The sequence below is a fragment of the Culex quinquefasciatus genome, chromosome 3 (genome assembly GCF_015732765.1).
Source record: "Culex quinquefasciatus strain JHB chromosome 3, VPISU_Cqui_1.0_pri_paternal, whole genome shotgun sequence".
NCBI lineage: Eukaryota > Metazoa > Arthropoda > Insecta > Diptera > Culicidae > Culex > Culex quinquefasciatus.
In genome coordinates this window covers 153,980,704-153,996,888 of record NC_051863.1, presented here as the reverse complement: position 1 = coordinate 153,996,888, position 16,185 = coordinate 153,980,704, and the positions used below count along the sequence as shown (strand labels likewise).

General features: G+C 41.8%; 2 protein-coding genes across 2 annotated transcripts; one reads left to right on the top strand and one right to left on the bottom strand.

Moving 5' to 3' along the window:
• The first annotated feature begins 5,569 nt into the window (after nt 1–5,569).
• On the top strand, nt 5,570–14,169 carry LOC6040201. The gene is given in 5 exon segments (XM_001849599.2): nt 5,570–5,819; nt 10,328–13,085; nt 13,088–13,360; nt 13,421–13,597; nt 13,926–14,169. Coding segments are annotated over 5 exon segments (3,423 nt in total). The 5' UTR covers nt 5,570–5,747; the 3' UTR covers nt 14,069–14,169.
• LOC6040206 (cytochrome c oxidase assembly protein COX18, mitochondrial) lies at nt 14,119–15,384 on the bottom strand. Its single transcript, XM_001849598.2, has 4 exons — nt 14,930–15,384; nt 14,596–14,871; nt 14,432–14,542; nt 14,119–14,374 (listed from the first exon to the last, which is right to left on the bottom strand). Exons 1-4 carry the CDS (start codon nt 15,359–15,361, stop codon nt 14,177–14,179), a joined length of 1,017 nt encoding a protein of 338 aa, XP_001849650.2. The 5' UTR covers nt 15,362–15,384; the 3' UTR covers nt 14,119–14,176.
• Nucleotides 15,385–16,185: the final 801 nt, after the last annotated feature.

The following is a 16,185-nucleotide window of genomic DNA, read 5'->3' as shown; positions in this document are numbered from 1 at the left end:
AAGAAGCTGTCGAAAACGATCCAGCGGAATGTGAGGTTGGCCTAGGACCAAGTGCCAATCGTGGCGAATCATGTAACGATGTAAAATTACGTACGTGTTCCAGAGAAGAGGTTTGGACGGAATATGCCTGCGAGAGCAGAGTTTTCGGTAAAATTATTTGGGTAATAAAAAGCAAACACAAAAAAAAACAACAACCAAATCTTATTTTTATTAGTCATAACAAAGGTGCATTTCACCACGCAACGTAATATCGACACAACACTCAAGAATATTATTCCGCTTTATTTTGATTTTGTCTAACAAACCAAGGTTTAGAATGCAGGTGTGGCGCTGTCAGATGTCAAATGACGAGAGGTATTTAATTCCTTAATATATTAACTGCAAAAATTAATACATTAAGGCCAATGTCACGCCCCTCGGTTAACGCAAATACACATTCGTAATCAAAACAAAACAAAATTTGACCTAACACAACAACAAACATCCCGTGCAATATCAAGCTTCCAAACCAATGTGGTGTAAAAAGAGGTGGCGTTGTTTTGGTCGTAAACAAAAGTTAATTTTGCCTTAATTTGTTAATTTCGACAGTTAATTAATTAAATTATTTAATTTCTTACTATTGTCCCGCCCCTCGCATTCCCTATATTGGAAGGAGCAATTTTGCATCATTAGATTTTCCATACAGGTTTCCATACAATTTCACGAAGTGTTCATAAAAAGAGCATGTAAATATTTGTAAATCTGTACTTTGAGAATGGATTGATGGCTTTCTGATGGAAAGATATGAGTAGAACTTTCAGAAATAAAAGTGATATTTTCAAAAAAAAACATCGCACAACTTTTTGTGTGCACGTGTGTGTTAGAGATGGGATGGGTTATGAGAATTAAAAAAAATGGGATTTTAGAAATCTGGGAACATGGGAATTTGGGAATTTAGGAAGAAGCGATTTTCGGAATCTGGGAAACTGGGAATCAGGGAATTCTGTATATTTAGAGTTTATTTTGAATAGGTTCTATAAACATATGGATATATAAACATATGGATTATAGGACCTTTAAAAAAAATTCTAGGAATTTGGGAATATGGCACTTAGAGATTTTGGAAATCTGAGAATTTGTAAAAATGGGATTTAAAGAATTTGAGAATTTAAAAATATTAGAGAATTTTGGAGTCTTTGAATCTAAGGATTTAGAAATATAGTACTTTTAGAATCTGTGAATTCAAAATTTTGGGCATTGAGTTCTTTATTTTGAAATTTGAGAATTTGGGAGTCTGTGATTTTGGTAACCTGGGAATTTGGGTATAAAAAAAAGAGTCAATGAATACGTGATTTTGAAAATCTGGAAATCTTTGAATTAAAGAATCTAAGAATATGGAAATTTTTAAAATTTTAGAACATGGGAATTTTTGATTTAGAAATTTCAGGAATTTTATACTCTGGATATCTGAGAATAAAATTCCAAGATTCTCAGTGGGAGTTGGAAAATCTTGTAATTTGGGAATCTGCTATCCGGGAATTTTGGATTTTGGGAATTTTAGAATTAAGGAATTTAAAAATTTGGATACCTGAGGATTTGAAATTTTTGAATATGTGTAATTTTGGGAATCTGGGAATTTGGGTATTACAGAATCTGGGCATCAGGCAACTTGGGAATTCAGGATTTTTGAAATTTGAATATCTGGAAACCTGGGAATTCGAATTTTGATAATTTGGGTATTTTGGGTTTTAGGAATTTGGAAATTTGGATATTTGCAAAGTTATGACAATTTGAGAATTTAGAAATGTCTATGGGATTTTGAGGATTTGAGAATTTTAAAACTAGATAATTAGATATTTTTTCAATCTAAGGATTTCAAATTAAAGTTATTTGGGAATATGGGAATCTGAAAATTCGACATTTTGGGAGTTTAAAAATTTGAAAATTTGTGAGAAAAAAATTTAAAAGTTAGTGATTTTGGTAATCCGGGAATTTGAGAATCAGGAAATTCGGGAATTAAGGAATTTTGGAATTGGTAATTTTCTGATTTTGGGAATCTGAGAACTTGAAAATCTGAGAATCTGAGAATCTGAGAATTAATCATTAGGAAGTTCGTCAATAAAAAAAACGTTGCTTAATCCACCTTAGGTGGGTGGTGCCTTCCTTACATTCATAAAGTTAACACACTACAGAGCCTCAAAAAAGAGTATAAATAAGACTTATTTTTATCAAAATATCAGAAATCCGGTCTAAAAACGTGTATAAAAACACTTAAGTGGTTATAACTTATTTTTCGGTGCACGGACTCACATCCAGACACACGCACAGACATTTGTTCAGAATTTGATTCTGAGTCGATAGGTATACGTGAAGGTGGGTCTACGAGGTCTAATAAAGAAGTTCGTTTTTCGAGTGATTTTATAGCCTTTCCTCATTGAGGTGAGGACGGCAAAAATTAAGGGATTTGGGATTTTGGAATCTGGGAATTTGTGAATTGGAGATTTGTGAATTTGGGATTCGGATGTTTGGCACTTTGAGATTTCTGGAATCAGGGCACTATCAACTATCAAGTTTGAGAGAATACTTTAGTTTAATCATACAACAATGCAATGCATTAACATATTTTAATACACGCAAAAACAAAATAAGTTCGCGTGAACGTGAACTAAGTTCATGGCATATGAAGCCAGAAAGAAACTGTTATTTTTTTTATTTTCACCTTGTAAGTTGAACAGATTCCTTACTGGTTTCTGATGGCATAAACTTTTCGATGTTTACGTGAAGAAATGTGAAATTTGTAATGAAAATCTCATAAGACTCAAACAAGATTGCAATGCAGTCACAATTCTAAACTGAAATAACACTGATAAAAATACTTTTATCTTAAAATGCCGAATCCTTCAAACATATCGAAAAGAATCTTTTAAATTGAGCAATGAATGGTCTTGTATGTTATTGATACAAACTCTGTTTATCTTATGACTTTGTTGAAAACAAATCATGATTGATGTGAAAAAATAACTCAGCCTTTAATTGAGCTAGCAATACATCTTCAAGTCTCGTATCAAATGCTGTTTCACTTGAACCTGCAGCAACCAAAAGGCATGCACTTCTGCTCTGCCTTCAACGAACTTTAATCAAACTGCTACACCAGCAAATAAATATGCCTAGAGATGTAAAGTCAGTCAGTATGCTGAACCAAGCAGCACCCAAGCCGACCACGCGCCGAGAAAACGTCACCATGAAATTGTATCAGCCGCCGTTTCATCAATTAAACCTAATTGAATTCCTGTGAAGTTGATGAAGAAGCTCTGGCACGAAGACGATGTAGTCGTCGGTTGGGACCAATTTTTCAGTTGACTTTCGAACGAAGCGACAACGACCGATCTCTGTAATCAACGGCGGGCCAAACAATTAATCCCAATCATAAGCTCTTGCAAGTACATATTCAAGACGATGAGCTGTGTTTTTGAGGCGAAAGGGTCCAGAATAGTGTGACGTCACCGGAGGGGATCTCCCCATTTATGATGAGCGAGCATAATCCGCGGCGGTGGACCACCACTATCGGTGAAATTAGAGAGAGAACCGCGGCTAGTAGTACTGGGAAAAGAAAGATGAACAAATCCAATGTAGAGTCCGACTAGTGTAGGATTTCCCCTACGTAGGGGCAGAGACACTTATTGATAAGAGCTCATCTCAGTGGATGATGCTACTGAGAGGGAGAGAAAAGAACTGTAGAAAAAAAATTCATTCCACCTCAAATCACAGACCTACCCTTTCCGTATTATACTCATAATAATGAGCATGAGCATGAGAGATCACCCATGGTTGCCCCTCCGTTGCTGAACAGAACCGTAATATCCTTTCAGCACTACTGATTATAGGCTTCGACGATCGAGTGGTGTTTCCCTTATCAACAGCATGTATGAATGCGCTGAAAAGATAAAACACCATAATTGCTAAAGCTAGATCAGTTGCGAATAGGTAACAGTCATTGGCCACCAACGGCGCCCGCCATGTCAGTTTGTAGACCTCGATTTTAAGGGACGGGAATGTTAGTTAGCGCAGGTTGCTACTAGGGCAGCTGATTTACTCTGTGCTTACACCCCACGAGCGCCAGGAACCTGAAAACTTGTTAGTAGGATAGGGTGTTTGGTCAGGATTCATCATAGAAGATGATGATGCGACCCAAAATCATAGTGTTTGGTGAAAGGTATTATATATTATTCTCAAGGCAAACAATCGGATGCTGCGGATGAGACATTTCCGTTTATCGGTTGTTAAATTTTAAATGAAATGGTCTAGTCTTAGACAGCCGGCTGTGGAAAGATAGAACAAAAATCATTTGTAATTAAAGAATGAAGGATTAAACAATGTAACTTTTAACTTGAGATGATTTTACGAGTTTTAAATGATTGATGTTTAGTGAGGTACTGATTAACGGTGCGAACGACGAGTTTCGATGTGTATCGAGCTGAAATGGTATGATAGGGTGTTGATAGGGTCAAATCAAACTGGCTAGCTGTCATCCGGACAGCCAAAGCCAGCCGCACCTTCACACGCACGCGAAAAAAACGAAAAACACACCGACGGCGGACGCGAAAATTCTTACGACCCTACGGAAAGGAATCGCAAATCTGACTGGCTCAACTGTCATCGAGACAGCCAAAGCCAGCCGCACCTTCACACGCACACACGCACGCCAAAGAAACGAAAAACACACCGACGGCGGACGCGAAAATTCTACGACCCTACGGAAAGGAATCGCAAATCTGACTGGCTCAACTGTCATCGAGACAGCCAAAGCCAGCCGCACCTTCACACGCACACACGCACGCCAAAGAAACGAAAAACACACCGACGGCGGACGCGAAAATTCTACGACCCTACGGAAAGGAATCGCAAATCTGACTGGCTCAACTGTCATCGAGACAGCCAAAGCCAGCCGCACCTTCACACGCACACACGCACGCCAAAGAAACGAAAAACACACCGACGGCGGACGCGAAAATTCTACGACCCTACGGAAAGGAATCGCAAATCTGACTGGCTCAACTGTCATCGAGACAGCCAAAGCCAGCCGCACCTTCACACGCACACACGCACGCCAAAGAAACGAAAAACACACCGACGGCGGACGCGAAAATTCTACGACCCTACGGAAAGGAATCGCAAATCTGACTCCTTTCCGTATTATACTCATAATAATTTTCACAAAGCATCTCAAAAATACTTGTATCAAATTTTAGACTTGGAAAGGAGAAGTCAATTTTAAGAACAAGTGATCTCAAACTAAATATAAATTTGCTAGAAAACTAACTTTAACCTGACAAGCTCAATACAATTTTCTGAGTTAAGTGATTGTAGATTAGCCATAACCCCTAAACTACTGTAAAATGAAATTAAATGGATTAGAAACGAATAATAGAAAAAAATATTATATCTCTTTTGTCTTTTATAAAACATATAAAAACCTACAACCTCCAAGAATTCCATCGCCATTTCGCGTGGAACACTTTCATCAGAGAGAGACACATCCAGAAGGAGGATGATGATGACGATCGGCCTGGAGTCCGAGCACCATCGCCGAGAGAAACCATCCTTATCACTGTGCTTTGCGAATTCAATCCGAACGGACGTGTTTTCGGGCATCTTCTGGATTCTGGTAGTGATACAACATCAAGCGCAGATAGTGTGTGAACCTTGGAACTTTCAGTACTGCGTTCAGTACAAACACGTGCGTTTTTCCACGTGCCCAAACGGATAACATGCAGATCCACGTGCGTGGCCTGCGTTGGCTGTTGGTGGCGTTGGCCCTGATCGTCCACGAATCGTGTGGTGTAAGTTGGAGATCGATTGAAGTGTAGAAGAACTTGCAAGTGATGGAAGTCGTTATCAGTTTGAAGAACTGACTGGAAAGTAAACAAAGGACGAGAGAAGGACTGACCCGGAGGAATGCTACTCGAATGAGTGAACCAAATGTTGTTTGTTTTTGCTTTAAACTCGTGATTCAGACTTTTTTTTTCACTGGTGTTTACTGTAATGGGACTTGTAAAACAGAAGAAAAACAGTTCAGATGGGTTGTGATATGCGTGATGTGATTTCAGCGGAATTTCCTAGGAAGTGTTCCACATGTAACTTATTATCTCTCCGTTGCTCTGCCCTACTCTTAATGTTTGCAAATACTGTGGTGATGATTAGTGCCAAAACATCCTATCAAGAGTGATGTGCGTTTTATAAACTTAGTTCAGTTTCATGGCGCCTTTTGAATAATACAGAGTGAAGTGTATTCGTTATCACGCTTTTCTGGATGATCGTTTCGATGATGATGCTGGAAGGCATCTGGGTCAGGGGAGTTCGAGTAAAGCCCCTCACCTTTGATCGATGAGCAATTTAACAACATATTTTTTTAAAATTTTGGATGTGGGCAAATGACATTGTTTTTTTTTGAAAAAGTAATTGTTAACATATTTGTATGGTTATTTTCATATATTTTTTACATTTAGCTAAAAGTTTTACGCAATCTTTAGTTTCGGTTGCTGTTTTTTTCTTCTTATTGCCTTTTGAAGTAAAGTTATATGTCTGTAATGATCTTTTTTGATCGTTATCGCAATATATACCTGAGGTTATTAATGCCAATGTTGTATTTTCTCAAGAGCCTAAAATTCTTTGCAAAATCTTGTAATTGTTAAATGATTTTCCTTGTTTTTTTTTCTAAAACAAGCTCTAAAACATTGGCGAAAAATAGATAGCTTAGAAATTATAACTTATATATTATAACTACTTGAGCCAATGTTATACATTCCTTGTTTGCACAACACACGAATATTGCTCATAGAAAATTACCCTTCATTGCAAAATAACGAATGATTGTTTTTGAAAGTCAAAACATCAAAAGTTTAGAATAACGGATGATTTTTTGACTGGAATGTTCTGCTTTGATTGCTCGGCTTTCTCAGTTCAAATAATCAAGCGATGTTTATATTAAAACCAGTCTTCCCGAAACGCGCGCACGCCGTACACGCCGTACAAGTTTTCAGTGCAGATGAACCTCAAACACACCAGGCTGCCATGTTCGAGTTCTCCCCGCACGGCGCACTCAAGTTTACACGCGGTGTAAACACGGGGTACACACCTCGGGTACAACGCCGTGCGAGGGAAGAGCGTGTAAAGAGACGAAAAAATGACTGCTTCTCACTCTCTCTGTGGCAAACACTGTAGTGTGACTGCAGCGGAGAATGAAACACCGCTTTACAGCAGAGGGAGCGTGAGGGAACTATTTTTCTCTCTTTTCTGCGTCGTCGGCTTGCACGGGGTTTGTACCCGGGGTGCAAGGTTCGGTTTTAAACTCGAGGTTCGTGTGCGCGTACAGACTGTACACGGCAGAGTTCAGGTTTGCTTGTACGCGTGCACACGCGGTGCTGGTGTTTGATCGAGTACAGAAAACAGAGAACGCGGTGCACGGGGATCACTGAACATGTCTAAAAAATTTCATTGAAATTGGAGAAGGTCGGGTACAAAAGTACCAGAAAAAAATCCCGATTTGAGATGGAATTGCTCAATTTGGTTTATGTTATTCTAAACTTTTTGATTGTTCGGCTTTCTCAGTCGGTTAGAATAATCAAGCGATTGGGCAGTTTTAAATTAAAACTTTTAAATTAAAACTGCCCAATCGCTTGATTATTCTAACCGACTGAGAAAGCCGAACAATCAAAAAAGTTTAGAATAACATAAACCAAATTGAGCAATTCCATCTCAAATCGGGATTTTTTTCTGGTACTTTTGTACCCGACCTTCTCCAATTTCAATGAAATTTTTTAGACATGTTATCATAGGCCTATATAAGCTATTTTTGTGTATATGGAGCCAATAGTACACGAAAATAACATTTGAGAAGGGCGTAAGTTATTTAAATATTTTTGTATTTTGTAATTTAAAAATAACTGTATCTCGACCCCGTTGCATCGTATCAAAAACTGGTCAAAGAGAAACTTGTAGGAAATTCGATGGGCTTTCTGAAAAAAAAAACACTGAATCAAAAATACATGCCAATTTTATGAGAATTTTCAATTTTTAAGTTTAAAAGTTAAATTTTAAGGTAATGTCACGATTTTTTTTCGTTCAAAATTTTTGTGAAAATAGCCTAAAATGTGACAAAAAGACTCACTAAAAATGCATGGTATGTAGTAACAAGGACATAAAAGCCTATTTATGCAGAACCATGATAAAACCATGTTACTACGTCTCTCCTAAAAAATTACAAAAACCATTAACTAAAACTGTTTTTTTGAAAAGTGTTCTAAACGTCAAAATGATCAAAAATCGGTAGTGAGAATCGATTCTCCAGACAATTTTACATAAAAGTCTCCATATTGACCATTTTCCTATGTCCAATCCTTGATAAGATATTTGTTGCAGTGTATTTTTTTCAGAAAGCCCATCAAATTTCCTACAAGTTCGTATTTAACCACTTTTTGATACGATGCTAGGGCTTCGAGATACAGTAATTTTTAAATTACAAAACACAAAAATATTTGAAACTCTTACACCTTTCTCAAATGTTATTTTTTGGTCGCAGTGGATAGTGGCATCAAACAAAAAAAAAATGTTATTTTCGAACACTATAGGCTCCATATACATAAAAATGGCTTATATAGGCCTAGGATAACATGTCTAAAAAGTTTCATTGAAATCGGAGAGGGTCGGATACAAAAGTACCAGAAAAATTCCCGATTTGAGCTGGAATTGCTCAATTAATAAAATTTTCCTTTCATTGGAAAATTTTAGTGACTGGAACGACTTTTTATTGAAAACTGAATTTGATTATTTATTCAAGTAATTATAAAGTCGAATGATTGATGATTTAACCATAAAGAAAAAAAAAACAATTGGATTTAGACATCTCGTTTGGATTTGTTTTATTTTGAAAAATATATATTCGTTTTATTCACAATGCTTTAACTGAGTCTTGGTAAAGGTTATGATTGCTATTTTTATTAACGGTGCACATCAAACAGAGCTTTTGCACCCAGACTTTTGTTATAGACATTTAAGTATCTTCAAAATTACGGGTACAACCGTCATCAGGGGTGACATTGGGTCTGGAGGGGGGGGGGAGATTGGGTCATTCAAAAGTGCTGAATGTTTTTTTATTCATCCCCTAAAATACTGTGCACAAAGTAATTTACAACAAAGATTGACTAATTTTACAGTCCCGTTGTTGCAGGATTGGATCCGTAAGTTTGACAATTTTGGAATATTTATATTTCTTAGAAACATATATAAACAAAATGTTATAAATTGAATTTTTGCAATTCCGTCGTGAAACTACTTACTTTTCTTGTCATTCTTGAACGGTGAAAAGGCCTACTTTTCTGTACAAAAAATAACAGAATCGAATAGCAACACTTTTCAATATAAATCCTGAAAAGTTCTACTTTTCAGCACTGAAATGAATGCTAAAAGTTGAACTTTTCGGCACTTGTTTCGAAAAGTAATGCTTTTCATTTTGTTTTATTTTGACGGTTAATTGACAAAATCAATTTCACTCAAAGGGTGTTTTTCGGAATTGCAAAAAATGTTGTATGGAACTCGTTGCAAAACTTGATTGAACCTACATTGGATAAATGTACGACTCGTACTGAAAAAAATCCTCTTTTTGAAACTTGTTTCATAAACTACTATTTAAGATTAATTTGGAAATAGGATTATTTTCGATTTCTGCAAATTCCTAGAATTTTTTTTTGACAGCTCGATTAGTAGCATTTGATTTAATTAGCATTTTTCTCATAAAGGATGGTGTGTACATAATGCTTTTTGAAATGTTGGCATCGATATGGTAATGATAAGGCTGGTACAAATATTTTATAAAGTTTTTGTTACCCCCCTATCAAAATCGGCCCAATGAATCGAAGGGCAAAACAAATATTTTTTTAGAAAACTTCAAAATTTCAAGGGTAATTCAAGTGCAATCGGCTTAAATCAATTTAATATAAAAATAAAAGTTTTTTCCGATGATTCAAACCTTCAATTTTTTGAAAATAATGATTGTAAAACACTTGAACTAGTGTGAAATGCATTTTAAAACACTTATTATCTTTTATTCAAATGTGGCCTTTATTTTTTTTTGCTCCAGCATTATTATTGCATTAAAATTGAAAAAAATACTACTTCCAAAGCTTTGTATTTAAATTATTTTTTTGTACTTTTACTTTTTTAAATCGAATTATGAAACTATTCTAGAAACAAATAAGCATTTTTCGTCATCGAAAATGATTTCAAATGACACAATTTTGTCAAGTAAAAAATTTTAAATTTCAGCAAATCTTATTGGAAATCATCTTTTCAGATCTACGACCCCCGCACTAATGGCGGTCCCAGTTTCAACATGATGCCCCAGGTCCACGGGGACTACAGCAAGGTGCACACTCACAAGGCACGCTCGTACGAGCCCAACTACGCCCGCAGTGACCACGGCTACCAGCAGCAGCAGCAGCAGCAGCAACCTTTCCGATATGTACCACCAACCGTCCCCACTACAACCGCCAGGGTTGAAGTACCACCCCAGAAGGCCGCCTATCGAGACCTTCAGGCAGCACCTTCGTACGACGGCTATGGCAACGAGAACGCCATTCTGAGTGCGACCAACTCAAAGCTGAGACCTACTGCCGGTGAGGTTCCGACGAACTTTACGGGATTGGAGTGTCCTCCTTCGGCTTCAGGTCACTTTGTCTACATCATGGACTGTAGACAGTTCCTGAACTGCTGGAAAGGTCGTGGGTATATTCAGAGCTGTGCACCGGGAACGTTATTCAACTCGGAAACCAACGAGTGCGATCATCCGACGAAGGTGCACTGCTTGACGTCGAACACGATGGAGGGTTATCAGCGGTTGGCACGGTTGAGGAAGCCCAAGGATCCGGTCAAGTCGGCTCCGCTTACGCAGGGTGGCCAGGATGATTTCTATGGTGGGACGGAGTTGGTGGTGAGGTGTCCGCCGGATGTGATTGGCTTGCGGGAGCATCCAACGGATTGCAGGAAGTTTTTGAACTGTAACAACGGTGCGACTGTGGTTCAGGACTGTGGACCTGGAACGGCGTTCAACAGGATGATGTCTGTGTGTGATCACATCCACAATGTGGACTGTAATAGGTACGGAAACTTTATTCAGCATGGACCGTCTTCTCCGTCGAATCCGGATGCGGAGGAGATTGACGTCGAGAATGTTTCGTATGACCTGGACATTCGATTCAATGGCAACGATGACGATGGGTATGTGACAACTACGGCGAGACCACGCATTCCGTTGCAGGTTCCGAAGCCAATTTATCAACGTCCGGCTTCCAGTGAGGTACGACCGGTGTACGCGGCACCTCCTAATACTACCCCGAGAATGAACCAAGCTAATACGAGGTACAATCCGCAATACTACCAGCCAAACGTGACCCCAAATGCTCGAGACTTGCACAGCGGAACCACAGCACTCCCACTCAGTGAAGCACTCAAACTGTTGCTCAAGCCGTACATAGCGCCAAACAGTAACGTTACACTCAACATGACCAAGGTTAACTCCATGATGAACCAACCTGGTCTGGAAGTGATCGGACTGAATCCGAACAAGACGTCTCCCTACATCGCTTCTCCCTCGGACATCAACCGTCAACTGAGCGGACAACAGCCCATCTATTATGGTGCGCCAACGTATCGACCTCCGGCACCCCAGGGTTTCCAACCGTCAACATTCAACCGACAACATGCTTCTCCTCCATACACCCAGCAACAACAACAACCGCAGTACTTCCCAGTCTACAGACCAACCACGACCACGCGTCCAGCGATTGCTGTACGACCTCGCTTCGACGAGGGATCACCCCAGTGGCGTCCAATGGCGACGCCACCTCGAACAACCACTCCAAAGGCGGATCCCTGCAAGGACATGTTCGTGTGCGGCAACGGCAAGTGTATCGACCCGGTCAAGGTTTGCGACGGTAGAGATGACTGCGGAGCTCGCCAGGACGAACGGAACTGTGACCAGGTCGGGTACGAGGTGCGTCTCTCCGGCAAGCATCAAGGTCGCGTTGAGGTCAAGGCGTACGACAAGTGGGGTTATGTGTGTGACGACAGCTTCAGCTTGGGTGCTGCGCACGTTCTGTGTCGGGAGTTGGGTTTCGCTGGAGGAGCGTTGGAGCTCAAGCCGAACTCGTTCTTCCCGCCGAATGCAGCGTTGATGAACAATGGGAATCCGGTGTTTATCATGGATGAGGTGCGGTGTACGGGGAATGAGAGTTCCCTGCAGGAGTGCGCCTTCTCTGGGTGGGGCGTGCACGATTGTAACGCTGAAGAAGTTGTTGGAGTGGTGTGTAAGACGCCGGCGATGACCTGCCCGAACGACTACTGGCTGTGCGATACCTCGTCGGAGTGTGTCCCGGTAGGGTTCCTGTGTGACAATGTGATGGACTGTGCGGACGGGTCGGATGAGAGTGCCGAACACTGTAACGCACCGCTGGAGATGCGACTGGCGGATGGACCAAGCCGAACGGAGGGCCGAGTTGAAGTTAAGTACCGCGGCGTTTGGGGTACGATCTGTGACGATGAGTTTGGTCTGCGGGAAGCTCGCGTCATCTGCCGGCAGTTGGGACTTGGTAATGGAACGGCGCAGGTGCGAAAGAACAAGTACAAGGTGGGAACGGGACAGATTTGGTTGGACCAGGTGGTTTGCGGTGGAAACGAGACTTCGATTGACGACTGTATGCACTGGAGATGGGGAGAACACAACTGTAGCCATCAGGAGGATGTGGGTGTAAGCTGTGGAACGCCTCCGCAGACTTCAGCTCAGCTGAGACTTGCAACCGGCAAGTCGTTTAAATTTGACGGCGAGAGATCGACCAAGATCTATCCGGATAGCTGCGGCCAACTGCAGGTTGATCCGAAAGCGGTCAAGCCGACATACGGTGCCCGGGTGATTCACGGTGGTGAAACTGTCTACGGACACCATCCGTGGCAAGCGGCTTTGCGAGCGAAGCGAACTGGAAAGTCCGTCCACTGGTGCGGAGCGGTACTGATCTCCAAGTATCACATCCTCACCGCTGCTCACTGCCTGATTGGGTTCCCCAGGGAGCGTACATGATCCGGCTGGGAGATTACAATACGGATGCGCTGGAACAGGCGGAAATTGACATCTTCATCGAGGATTGGTACATCCACGAGGAGTTCAGGGTTGGGCACCACATGAACAACGACATTGCTGTTGTGCTGCTCAAGACACCGATCCGCTTCAACAATTACGTTCAACCGGTGTGTCTGCCAGCGAAAAACCAACCGTACCACGAAGGAGCAAACTGCATGATCTCCGGATGGGGCTCAACGCAGTCTGGATCTTCGAGTAAGCAATTACAAGACCTGCTTTTGATCCATTGACAAATGACGATTGTTTTCCCCACAGTTCACTCCCTGGAGCTGCGAGCGGCCAAGGTTCCGCTGCTGTCGGACGTGACCTGTACCCAGCCAGAGGTGTACGGTAAAAACATTACCGCCGGTATGTTCTGCGCCGGCAGTTTAGACGGTGGAGTCGACGCTTGCGAGGGTGACTCAGGTGGCCCACTGGTTTGCAAAAATGACCGTAAGTTTGACAGATGCTTACCTTTATCGTGAACCACCTTGATCAATGTAAACAATTTTGAAGGTGAAGTAACCGTGATATTCTCAAGCTTGTAATTAAAACACATTTGTGCGGTTTCCAATGCACCGCTTTATTCCAACACCTTCGTACACTGACTGACTGACAGCTCCCACGCTTATTGTCGTTTACCTCAACTCAACTCTACTTCAGCTATAACACGACTAATCTCAAATGCCACGACACATACATAGCTTTACACGCTTATAGCTGACTGCCTAATTTAGGATAATGTTCAGGATGCCACAGTAACCATTTTTTCTTTCCACAGGTGGCCACACCCTTTACGGTATCATTTCCTGGGGCTCCCAGTGCGGATACGCCAACAAACCCGGCGTATACGTCAAAGTGGAACATTACCTGGACTGGATCGAGGAGAAGCTGCTCCAATCTTTGCACACGTACGGCGTGTGACCCAACACTGTACCTTAAGGAGCTGTAAACAGCAGTGAAACCAACAGAATATTTGTAACATTTTTTATTGTATAATAAAGCTAGTTTTCCATATTGTTAAATGTCCTGCTACTTTGAACTTAGTCCGATCTTGCTCAACAGTGCGCTTCCTCTCTGGGCAAACTTCTCCCGGACATGTTGGTACGGGTTGGCCAGCTCGGAAGGTACTTGAGGAACACCAACTAGGCGTTTCACGCGCGGGGACATCAGCATCAGGTTCTGGCACAGTCCGTAAGTGCTAGAGGTGACCCAGTACAGGGAGAGGCACTGAAGTGAAGAATGTTTGTCAATTTCTAAGTTATTTTAAAACCTAGAACAACTCACCGATGGTACAGTAGCGGCGATCGGAACCATTAGAACGCTGAGGCCTCGGAACACGTTGGTGAATATTCGTTGTAGTTTGGAGGACTCTCGAGTTCGAGCAGCATTTTGAATCTTAAAAATATTAAAATAAGCATATTTCGGATTCAAAACCTATGGTCATCTACCTCAATGATAGCCAAATTGATCAGCCCCATCGCGACCGGCAGAATCAGCGAATGGTCCACCTCCGTTAAGTTCGGTATCCAGCCAAACCCGCCCAGCGTCAGCTCGGTGAACGTAATCTGAGCCTCGATCGAGCCCGGATCGGGCAGCATGTGGACCATGTTCCGGAACGAAACGGACATCATCACCCACAGCGGAATCTGTCCCCACAGCACGATCATCGTTTTGGCCGGGTGGCAGTTCTCGCGGATCACCAGCTTGTCCCACTGCTTCTTGAGCTGTACGAAAAAGTTTTTTTTTGTAATGCTGGATTTAACAGTTGAAGGAGCCACTCACCGATCGATTGTACGTTATACGCGCCTCTTGTTCCGTCCAGTTGTACTTCTTTATCGCGTAGGCGGTTTCCAGCTTGAGACCCTTCACGATTTCGGGCATCTCCAGGGAGATCTTCTCCAGCCGGGCAACGATTTTGTTCTGATAGATGGCCAGAGGAAGTGTGACGAGCGAACGCATCAGTACGGTCGACAGGATGACAGATGCCCACCAGGGGAGCCCGGTGAAGTCATGGATGTTGACTAGCCCTTGCTGGACGTATGCTACCGGCGTGCTCTGGGACATGGTCGTCCACAGGGACGTTACGGTGCTGTCCACGGAGAAGTTGCGGGTGGTAGGATGGGTTACAGGTTCTGGTGGGTTATGCCACGCGCTTCCAGCGCAGATGACCCTCGCACTGCGGGCAGGTTGCACCATGACTCGTAGGTAGCTCATCGTATAAAATTACAAAATTTGCTTACAAAATAGTCTTAAATTCTAAAGTTCTAAGCCTAAACAGCAACTCCTTTCGGTGGAGGTTCTTCTTTGGTCGCAACTCCGGCTCAGTACTGCTCGGCCCGCAGTCGACGAGCGTAGCGTCCCAGGCAGGCCAACACGCCGACGGTACCTATGACGAGGCCAAGAATTAGTGCGACGGTATCGGCAAAGTCCATGCCGGATGCGTCCGCTCGGTCTACGCTGAGCACCAGCAGGCACAGCGAAATCAGCAGGACAAACTGAATCATCGTGTCGGAAGCGCTACAAAAGTTTCACACACGGCTACACGTTAGACTATCGGGGGTTCCGGAACGGGGACGGAATCAGTGTGTTGTTTGAAAATTGAAGCAAAAATGACTTACTGATAAGAAGGACCCGAATGATTCAGCTGAGTTCCTGCAATCTTTGTTATTATTTTGACAGTTGTTTGTTTTGATTTGATTGTTCACTTTCAGCCGTTCCGTATTCAAGTTAGCTGACGTTTGTAATCCAGAGCTGCTGTTAACCCTTTTTGACAAGGTTCTGAATCCCTCAAAACACAGATTTTCTTGAGGTTATCCACACTGGACAAGATCTGGATGAACAAGAACGAATCACAATATAAATGACAAAAACAACAGATTGAAAACAAAAGGCATTTTTTCCAATTTGCTAAGGTAGAGGATCACCGCAAAGAACAAGATCTGGACGAACAAGAACGAATCACAATATGAATGACAATAACAAATTGGCAATTTGTCGCCATGAGAGAGCCAACTGCAAATTCACCTGGTAGTTCAGAA